Source organism: Sinocyclocheilus anshuiensis, unplaced genomic scaffold (genome assembly GCF_001515605.1).
Source record: "Sinocyclocheilus anshuiensis isolate Anshui unplaced genomic scaffold, SAMN03320099.WGS_v1.1 scaffold308, whole genome shotgun sequence".
Taxonomy (NCBI): Eukaryota; Metazoa; Chordata; class Actinopteri; order Cypriniformes; family Cyprinidae; genus Sinocyclocheilus; species Sinocyclocheilus anshuiensis.
In genome coordinates this window covers 1,942,878-1,953,768 of record NW_015558619.1, presented here as the reverse complement: position 1 = coordinate 1,953,768, position 10,891 = coordinate 1,942,878, and the positions used below count along the sequence as shown (strand labels likewise).

The 10,891-nt window shown below is 33.2% G+C and overlaps 2 protein-coding genes and 1 long non-coding RNA gene across 6 annotated transcripts in view; 1 reads left to right on the top strand and 2 right to left on the bottom strand.

Moving 5' to 3' along the window:
- slc29a1b (solute carrier family 29 member 1b) overlaps nt 1-393 on the bottom strand; it is a 19,990-nt gene extending 19,597 nt beyond the window's left edge. Inside the window, exon 1 of one of the 2 annotated variants that reach the window (XM_016476381.1) lies at nt 317-393. The gene's annotated coding sequence lies outside the window, so the exon portion shown is untranslated. The remainder of the gene's footprint in view (nt 1-316) is intronic. The other variant, XM_016476380.1, reaches the window with a different exon arrangement.
- The window catches only part of LOC107680500 (uncharacterized), a 13,087-nt gene extending 5,077 nt beyond the window's left edge, over nt 1-8,010 (top strand). Inside the window, exons 2-3 of the long non-coding RNA XR_001633157.1 lie at nt 5,907-6,028; nt 7,876-8,010. This is a non-coding gene — a long non-coding RNA (uncharacterized LOC107680500). The remainder of the gene's footprint in view (nt 1-5,906; nt 6,029-7,875) is intronic.
- LOC107680498 (VIP peptides-like) lies at nt 1,933-7,836 on the bottom strand. 3 transcript variants are annotated; one of them, XM_016476389.1, is made up of 7 exons: nt 7,728-7,836; nt 5,897-6,009; nt 5,188-5,295; nt 4,871-4,975; nt 3,045-3,176; nt 2,321-2,366; nt 1,933-2,151 (listed from the first exon to the last, which is right to left on the bottom strand). In XM_016476389.1, exons 2-6 carry the CDS (start codon nt 6,001-6,003, stop codon nt 2,363-2,365), a joined length of 456 nt encoding a protein of 151 aa, XP_016331875.1. In that variant the 5' UTR covers nt 6,004-6,009; nt 7,728-7,836; the 3' UTR covers nt 1,933-2,151; nt 2,321-2,362. The 3 variants fall into 3 exon arrangements, with proteins under 3 accessions (XP_016331875.1, XP_016331873.1, XP_016331874.1); XM_016476387.1 differs by having other exon boundaries at nt 2,325-2,366; XM_016476388.1 differs by lacking the exon at nt 7,728-7,836 and having other exon boundaries at nt 2,325-2,366; nt 5,897-6,022.
- Nucleotides 8,011-10,891: the final 2,881 nt, after the last annotated feature.

Sequence of the window (10,891 nt, the reverse complement as noted above, 5' to 3'; positions counted from 1 at the left end):
ATTTTAAATAATTAATAATAATTATAATTATAATAAAGAATAACGATATATATTATTAGAAAATATATTACATAATATTATAATATTATTTATATGTTTTATTTGACATCAGTGGATGACATGTTTTATGTAAAGAAAAAAAGAAAATCAGTTTAAGGAGGCAAAGATGACTTATTTCACTAGTATTGATTGGTATTGTGTCAGTCATCAACCTATCAATAATGCGTAGAATATTCTGTTCCCTGACCGTCTGTCAACACACTCAAAACATCAAATGCACATTAATAGAAAGTGAATAAAGTCAAAGCAGCCCTACCTGCAACAGCTGTGCGTGTGTTTGAACTCTGTTCTGCACAGCAGAAGTTCAAAGAGCGTCAGGGCTCTTATCTGCAGGAATGCCCTCAATGAGTGAGAGCTGACCACTATCAGCAGCAGCACAGGCCTAATCACTGCAGGGTCAAAGGTCAGCGTGAGCCGAGGGGATGTCCTGCTTTCTGTCCACTCACCGTTAGATTCACAGATTGACCTGCAGCTGCATGTCTGTATGACTGACCCAGACCCAAATAAAGCATCAGATACTGCTTCAAAACCTCTACTGATTGATTTGAATGGCATTTTTCTCTGGCAGTTGCTAGGGTGTTTTGGGTAGTCATTAGGTGAAAATGATTGCATGCACTGGATTCCTGATTACTCTGCAAAGACATGTGACACAACAGGAAATGTGGCATTTTGTACCACTCATCCCTTCCTTACTGGAGGAAGTTGCTGGTATGGTGTTTAAACCCAGTATTTTGTCTTGAAAAAGCATTTTTATCCCAGTTTTGCGCAAACAGGATATTGCAAAATGTGCCTACTGTGCAGCCTATATATAATGAATAGTGTGGAGTGATGCTCTTCCAAAACCAGCCGTAGAGATTTGGTGATTTGCCGCCTTCTGCTGGATAGATGGTGATACTGTGGTCATGATTGAATAATAATGCCTATGGTTTGTACAATTTAAGACTGATAATTAAAAAGTATTTGAAATAAAATTTAAACATAAAAGCGTGAAAGCAATACAAACCATGCAACTGTTAAGATACTTTTCTGCACTTTTTATTTATTTATTTATTTATTTATACACACACTCCTGGGGTCTGTTTCATAAAACAAGTTTACCAAATAAGCCAGGTTTATTTCAGTTAGTCTGACGTATTGTCAGTTGATTTGGTTCAAATTAAGTCAGACTAACTGAAATAAGCCTGGCTTATTTGGTAAACTTGTTTTATGAAACAGGCCCCTGGCATGTTTGGTTGTGTAAAAAATATAATAAAATAAGTTACAATCATAAATAAATAAATAAAGCAAGCAAGCAAGCTTAGGGTGGAATCTGTTCATAATTGAACCTAGAAAAATGTATGGAAACTTGGAATTTTTAAAAAATAAAATTACAGCTGTGACTATTTATCTCACTTTTTTGTCTTTAGAATTGTGGGTTTAAAGTATATTTTGTGTAAAGTATATTGTATTTTATTTTATTGTAACATTTATTTTAAGTTACAAAAATGTCTATAGTATTAATTTTAGCATCAGTTTCTATTTTTGGTCAATAATAACAATACTAACCCTGTTTTTCATCTTGCAGTTCTGACTTTTTCTGAGTTTACTGTATATCTCACGTTTTGACTCAGAATTGCAACAAAAAAGTCAGAATCATTAGTTTAAAGTCTAAAAGATTAACAGTAATTATTATTATTATTATTATTATTAATCCTGTGACAGAATCAAGCTTTCATATTATAAATGGATTTAAAGAATCACATCCACCAGAGGTTTTTCTGGTGATTTGATGATATCGTGAAATTGACCACAGAATAAAGTTAACCAGTAGGAATGACAGCAGCAGACAAAACTGTTTTTACAAACATGATCATTTTAATTGGTTTGATTTCAATTATCAAGAGTGACTGCGGTCAAAATAGATTCCTCTAGACATAACAGCATTAGTCAGCCAACAGCAAACAGACGTGTCATTCACACTGATTGATTCACTGACACACTCGTTCAGTTTGTGTTGTGTTTAGTGCTGTTAACTCAGTTTCAGCTGTAATAGATTGTGTAAGCTTGAATATATAATGATGGCGAAATCTTGAAGCTGTGCGTCCACATCACCTACACAACACCAGGAAAACAGCTGCATTACATCAGATTTGACTGGACAACTATATGTGATTAAGAAGAGATCAATCAGAGACTTCAAATTGATTATTAAGCCATAATTCTTCATTTAAAAAGCCATACACTTAAAAAAGTACCATGTAGCCACAAGACATTTACTCACTTACATGTCGAAGAGCAGAGGCAGCGTTTGAACAGGAGTGCATCACCTAAACCAGATCAAAATAGATAATACATTTTCTATAATGAAAAATGACATGCATTCACATTGCAAAAGAGGAAACAAATTAGTCGTGGGTGATATGACCAAAATCTTATACCACAGTATAATACATTTTATTGTTTTTTATTTTTATAACTAAAACACTGAATAGTCTTCACTGTATGAGTCAGATTTGAACTGAATCTTATTAAAGATCCAATAGAGAACAGTTAGTGATTTTGTCTTTTGTTGTTTGATTAATGTTAATGACACAGGCTGAGGCAGAGTAGTTAGGCTGCTGTCACTTTAAGACTGACTGCACAGATCCAATATACTGACAAACATCCATTTTTCACCCCCTACTGTTTGTTTTTTTAACACTTAACCAACTGTGTTTACGTGAATACTCCACACGACTGGCATTTTGGCATAATTGTGTGTGCGTTTGACCATTCAAGTGCAATAAGATGCGAAAGAGAATTTGCGATCGCATGCTGTCTTTAGAGAGAGGCGCGTTCTGTACGCACGGTCAATGTTAGCGCATGAGCGTCGCATTGCTAAGGTTTTCCGGGTGTTTGCTTGTAGTCTCTGTGATATTCTGGATCCTTCAGTGTGATTCGATGTGATTATTGTGCTGTTTTATCGCACCAGTAACAGTGATGCTCGACTTCTTTTCAAGCCGTACCTCCTTTTTCCTGCCAGAACGGAGTTGAGGTATTTCTTGGCCGCCATCTGTTTGCGGTAGCGGCTGTAGTTGTCTGTGAAGACAGCATCTGAGTGACGTTTCACAGGCATCTGCTCCATGCCCAGCTCATCACTACAGCAGACAGACAGAACAATGAACCCCACTGTTCACTCACCTCCTGCTGCCTCATTATTAAACGCTTAATTAAATCAGCGTCACAACAGATACCGCATTACCTCGAGATACTTAGCACATTCAGTTTGCCATCCAGACTTATTTAACCTGTTAACTGTCATATATAAACCATTTTGAAACAGACATTGTGCTTCCATGGAAATGGTATTTTAAATCCTTTTAGCAGGCCCCTCCCCCTAGTGGGCGGTGCCAAGTGTCATATTACAAAATTTACTACAATACTAATCAAGAATGTTTCTAATCTTGTCCAATTATATATATCGTTGGAAGGGTCCGAGTCTCAAGGTTCCATATTTGGTGGTTATTTTGTGAGAAAAGTAATATTGTGACAGAAAGGTATAAATGTGTCTGGAAAATGCGTTCAGTGGAGTTTCACCTGGTGGCTATTTTTGGTATTGCGCCTAAACAAAATCTCACGGGAGCCTCAATTTTTGTAATATGAACTTCAAATTTAGAGCATAATTTATTTAGACATGCGGCTTTGATTTCCAAATCACATATTTTAGTAGTCATCATAAATTAGATATCATTTGAAAGCTTACCTGAATTTTTGTAATGTGAACTTCAAATGTGGAATTAGACATGTGGCTTCACTATCACATAATTTAGTAATCATTGTAAATTAGGTATCATTTGAAATCTTAAACACTCAAAATTCACCCTGTGAAACCGTTTTTGAAATCAGAAATTGTGTATAACATGTAAGTTGCACTTTAGGATCATTTAAGCAGGCTCCTCCCCCTAGTGGGCGGTGTCAAGTGTCCCATTACAAAATGTACTAATATATATATATATATATATATTTTTTTTTTAATTATTTATTTTTTTTAATCACAGCTTCTTCTTTTATTAAATCTTGACAAATCATGTATCATTGGAAAGGTCTGAGTCTCAATGTTACATATTTGGTGGTTATTTCATGATATTGAGATAAAAATTTGTAAATTTGTGACTGGAAAATATGTTCAGTGGTGTTTGGGTTGGTATAGCTCCTAAACAAAAATCCTCAATTTTTGTAATAACAACTTCAAATTTGGAACGTAATTTATTTAGACACGTGGCTTTGATTTCCCTATCACATATTTTAGTAATCAACATAAATTAGGTATCATTCGAAAGCTTAAACACTCAAAATTCATCATATGAAACCGTTTTGAAATTTGAAATTGCATTACCAAGAAAATGGTACTTTAAATCATTTTAGTGGGCGGTGTCAAGTGTCATATTACAAAATTGACTACAATTATTTCTTTCTTAATCAAAACTTTTCCTAAACTTGACAAAACACATATCGTTGGAAAGGTCTGAGTCTCAAGGTTATTTTGTAATAACAGTAATATTGTGATAAAATGGAGACAGGAATATATGTTCAGTGGAGTTTGGGTGTCACCCGGTGGCTATTTTTTGTGCAACGCCTAAAAAGAATCTCATAGGAACCTCAATTTTTGTAATGTCAACTTCAAATTTAGAACATAATTTATTTAGACATATTGAGTTTGTTGAGATATATGAGGCATATTGAGATTGTTTTTTGTTTGTTTTTAGCAATTTTAGATTCGAATTATTATTTTATGTCAAATAAAAACAGTACTGTACTTTACTTAAGCCATCTACTGTATGGCCATGTTTACCTGACTCTCTTTGCAAGTAAAGACTCCAGATATTCTTTAGCAGACAGTTGGCCAAGCAGTTTGCTGTATCCGCTCGTGAACAGTCCATCAGCGTGTCTGGATGGTCTAAAAGGAATACAGATAAAAAACACTTTTTATTTTATTGTAAGATGGTCTTCAGTGCTTTCTCATAAACTCAAAGTTGTTTGTCTCCACAAAAGATCTTCCTCATCATCACATTTACAGCTGTAGTCTTTCCTCTGGAAATGGATCTATAATATTTTTACGAGAGAGTAAATGGAAGCCATTGCTAATGTCATGGTGTTGCTTTCACGAACCTCTCGACGGTGTTTGCGAGTTCATACAGGAGTTTATACGCCTCCAGATCTTGTAGTGACAGGTCTCTCGTCCAGTCGATGTCTCCGTCTTCATCGAGAGCACCTGGTCTGGAAAGAATTAAGATGCAAATTACAAACTATGTCCTTCATGCAAATAAGATTGTTCAAAGAACTGATCATTTGTTGCAGTCATTTTTACAAGTAAATTAAACTTGCATATTTATTTTTTAATATAATTTATTAATGAATTTCAGAAATAAAAATGAAATCAAAAAAGGACGTCTGTATACCAACCGATATATGTATATGTGTGTGTAAATTGTGAATTTACACTGAGTTAACTACAATAATGCAAATTTTGGATTTTACAATACAAAATGAACCAATAATGACATAAAATATTTTTCATTTAAATCATAGAAATATATATTGCTTTAAATTAAACCTATTTTATATCATTATGGGTTAGTTTTGCATTGTGACATTTTCATATATTTCATTTTTTCCCCCATGAAATTTTGGGATGAAATTAAATATATATATATATATATATATATATATATATATATTTAAGTACATTTTGAAAACAATAATACAAAATAATTTAGTTTAATTTATAATCTAGTATTATGAAATCTATACATTCATCTTAATCAAAAAAACGAAATAATCGATAATACCTGTACATGAATAGTGTGTTATGTCTCACCTGATGTCAGGATATGCAGAGATGGCAGGCAGTGCAAGAGTCCTGCAGCAGAAGACGCCACAGACGGCCATCAGGAGGAGCGTCTGACAGCTGCTCAGTGAAATCATGGCTTTCTGCAGACATTTAAACCAGGTCAGAACAAACATCTGCATTAGACTGAATATTCAGATTGATTTGTCTTTTATTTTGATAGCAATTTACCTGTTTGTGCATATCTGGCACTTGATAATTAACAGCAATTTGAGCTTTTTTTGAGATTTTAGATTAAAATGACATGAAAAATAACATTTTAAATCTATCTTAGTTGCTGTAATTAGTTGTTATTTTAAGCTTTTTTTCAGTTTATTTTAATGATTAACAAATGCATTTATAAAAGTACACATCTAATGTAGTTTCCCAATTAACATTTTACTTTAATAAATCATCATACATTTGAAAGGTGAAATTTGTAAATGAAGTAACCAACTACCTATGCATGTTTTTAGAAGTTTTTTTTAACGATATATTGGGTTAGTCCATATTTGACCCAAAGTTGGGTTGAAACAACCCAGCATTTTTTAGAGTGTATATAATCATTAAAAATGCATTTATAAATGTTTAAAATACCCCATGTACTTTCCCAATTAACAAAAGCACAAAAAAAACCGTTTTATTTTAATAAATGCACATACATTTTAAATGTGAAATTTGTAAATAAAGCACTCAACTACCCATAAATGTTTTTAAAACTTTGCATTTTTCTAAACAATATAAATGATATAATGATTAACAAATGCATTTGTAAAATGTAAATTAAATAAAATGTAGTTTCCCATTTAACATAAGATCATAAAACATTTTATTTTAATAGATGTACATAAATTTAAAATATTTAGTTTAAAAAAGTAAATAAAGTAGCCAAATACCAATAAATGTTTTTAAAAGTTTGCATTTTTCTACCAATATATGTATTATATAATGAATAACAAATGCATTTATAAAAGTAAAATATCCCATGTAGTTTCCGAATTAACAGCTCAAAAACATTTTATTTTAATAAATGCAAAAAAATAAAATAAATAAATAAAATAAAAATATAATAAATAAATAAATGCACATAACTTTGAAATGTGACATTTTTCTAACAATATATATTACATAAATGCATTTATAAAAGTTAAAATATCCCGTGTAGTTCCCTAGTTAATATAAGCTCAAAAACATTTTATTTTAATAAATGCACATAAATTTGAAATGTTTAGTTTTTAAAAAATAAACTACAAACAAATGTTTGTGAAACTTTGCATTTTTCTAACAATATATATTATATGTGACCCTGGAGCACAAAAGCAGTCTTAAGTCGCTGGGGTATATTTGTAGAAATAGCCAACAATACACTGTAAGGGTCAAAATTATTGATTTTTCTTTTATGCCAAAAATCATTAGGATATTAAATAAAGATCATGTTCGATGAAGATATTTAGTAAATTTCTTACTGTAAATATAACAAAATTTAATTTTTGATTAGTAATATGCATTGCTAAGAACGTCATTTGGACAAATTTAAAGATGATTTTCTCAATATTTAGATTTTTTTGCACCCTCAGATTCCAGGTTTTCAAATAGTTGTATCTCAGCCAAATATTGTCCTATCCTAACAAACCATACATCAATGGAAAGATTATTTATTCAGCTTTCAGATTTTGTATAAATCTCAATTTAGAAAAATTGACCCTTCTGACTGGTTTTGTGGTCCAGGGTCACATATAATGATTAAGAAATGCGTTTATAAAAGTTCAGATATCCTATGTAGTTTCTACACACAAATAAGACTGAAGAATCGAGTACTCACGGTCAGGATGCGTTTCCAGCTGTGCGGTTGTATATGATCTCTGACACCTGTATGAAGAATAGTTTCCTCGGCTCAGTTCCCGTCTGTCTTTCTCTCTCTGTCTCCTGACCGCCGCTTTTATACACCTGATTTATTCACGTTACTGAAGACTCTCAGCGTCTGTCCTGCGTCACACGGCCCCGTAGGATACACCTAATGGTGATCTGGTGGTCAAACTCAAATTGGGTTTCTCGGAAAGACTGAAAATGACACGGACTCATTTTTCTGTATAATACTTAAACGATGTTCACTCCAGTTTCTTTTGGGTTATTTACTGTGCTTTCTAATAATAAAAAAAAATGCATTGTTTAATTGAAGTACCTTTTCGACGTCTAAATGAGTTGAGGTTAAGACAGTCTCCGGTGGTAATTGGGCATCTTCATTAGATTGTGAAAGGTATGACGTGATGTGAGTTGTATCAGAGTCATTATAGAAGCATCGGTCAATCGTATTACAGAATTCTGCAGGTCTGCTAATCTAATATGACTGCACCCAAACTGTATTCAGGTCAGCGTACAGTACAACAGGTCATTTCAGGTCGCAATATAACCGTCTGGAACTTAACAACATAAAAACATTAAAAAAAAAAAAAAACTATAAGCGATTCTGTAAGTGATTACATTAATAAATGCATTTGTTTTTGTGCTTACCCATACAAATCCTGTTGTCAGGGTGTTGCTATGGGGTTGCTAAAGGGTGTTTGCCAAGTCTTTGTGATATTTTGTACATTTATGCTGATTTAATTACAATAATGCAACTTTTGAATAGAATTGTAATGAAATAAGGCAAAATGAACCCATAATGATTGGTTTCATTTAAAATAATTTACATCATTTATCATTTATATTTCAGAATAGTTTAAATTTAGATTTGATTTGATAATTATTTTAATTATTTAATAATCATTTATTATAATAATGTATTTTTCATGTGATTTTTGGGGTGAAATTAACTTTGAAAACACTGAAACAATTATGAAAACACTATTCGTTAATATTATTTTTTTTGTTACTATTTTTTGTTAACTAAAATATGAATATGTGTGAAAATAATTTGGTTTAATTTATAGTATAATAGAATGTTATACATGAATCTTAATTTAAAAGTCTATATTTTAAAGTAACTTATAAATAATACCTGTACATTGATTATGTTTTATGTGTTTTATGGAACTTAACAGCATTAATATAGAACAAAAATATTTATGGTTCTATAAAATGATAAGGCATTGTTTTTTTATGCTTCCCCATGCAAAGCCTGTTGCCAGAGTGTTGCTTTATGGTTGCTGTGGTGTTCCAAGTGTTTTTAGTGTGCTGCTATGCAGTTGCTATGGTGTTTCAAGTGTTTGTAGTGTGTTGCGTTAACTTGCGTATGTTTGTAATGTTTTGCTATGCTGTTCCATATGTTTGTAATGTGTTGCTATGGTGTTGCATATGTTTGTAGTGTGTTGCTATGCTGTTGCATATGTTTGTAGTGTGTTGCTATGCTGTTGCATATGTTTGTAGTGTGTTGCTATGCTGTTGCATATGTTTGTAGTGTGTTGCTATGCTGTTGCATATGTTTGTAGTGTGTTGCTATGCTGTTGCATATGTTTGTAGTGTGTTGCTATGCTGTTGCATATGTTTGTAGTGTGTTGCTATGCTGTTGCATATGTTTGTAGTGTGTTGCTATGCTGTTGCATATGTTTGTAGTGTGTTGCTATGCTGTTGCATATGTTTGTAGTGTGTTGCTATGCTGTTGCATATGTTTGTAGTGTGTTGCTATGCTGTTGCATATGTTTGTAGTGTGTTGCTATGCTGTTGCATATGTTTGTAGTGTGTTGCTATGCTGTTGCATATGTTTGTAGTGTGTTGCTATGCTGTTGCATATGTTTGTAGTGTGTTGCTATGCTGTTGCATATGTTTGTAGTGTGTTGCTATGCTGTTGCATATGTTTGTAGTGTGTTGCTATGCTGTTGCATATGTTTGTAGTGTGTTGCTATGCTGTTGCATATGTTTGTAGTGTGTTGCTATGCTGTTGCATATGTTTGTAGTGTGTTGCTATGCTGTTGCATATGTTTGTAGTGTGTTGCTATGCTGTTGCATATGTTTGTAGTGTGTTGCTATGCTGTTGCATATGTTTGTAGTGTGTTGCTATGCTGTTGCATATGTTTGTAGTGTGTTGCTATGCTGTTGCATATGTTTGTAGTGTGTTGCTATGCTGTTGCATATGTTTGTAGTGTGTTGCTATGCTGTTGCATATGTTTGTAGTGTGTTGCTATGCTGTTGCATATGTTTGTAGTGTGTTGCTATGCTGTTGCATATGTTTGTAGTGTGTTGCTATGCTGTTGCATATGTTTGTAGTGTGTTGCTATGCTGTTGCATATGTTTGTAGTGTGTTGCTATGCTGTTGCATATGTTTGTAGTGTGTTGCTATGCTGTTGCATATGTTTGTAGTGTGTTGCTATGCTGTTGCATATGTTTGTAGTGTGTTGCTATGCTGTTGCATATGTTTGTAGTGTGTTGCTATGCTGTTGCATATGTTTGTAGTGTGTTGCTATGCTGTTCCATATGTTTGTAATGTGTTGCTATGGTGTTGCATATGTTTGTAGTGTGTTGCTATGTTTTTCCAAATGTTTGCAGTGTGTGTGTGTGTGTGTGTGTGTGTGTGTGTGTGTTGCTATGGTGTTGGATATGTTTGTAGTGTGTTGCTATGCTGTTCCATATGTTTGTAGTGTGTTGCTATGCTGTTGCATATGTTTGTAGTGTGTTGCTATGCTGTTCCATATGTGTGTAGTGTGTTGCTTTGGTGTTGCATATGTTTGTAGTGTGTTGCTATGCTATTCCATATGTTTGTAGTGTGTTGCTATGTTGTTCCAAATGTTCGCAGTGTGTGTGTGTGTTGCTATGGTGTTGCATATGTTTGTAGTGTGTTGCTATGCTGTTCCATATGTTTGTAATGTGTTGCTATGGTGTTGCGTATGTTTGTAGTGTTTTGCTATGGTGTTGCATATGTTTGTAGTGTGTTGCTATGCTGTTCCATATGTTTGTAATGTGTTGCTATGGTGTTGCGTATGTTTGTAGTGTTTTGCTATGGTGTTGCATATGTTTGTAGTGTGTTGCTGTGCTCTTGCATATGTTTGTAGT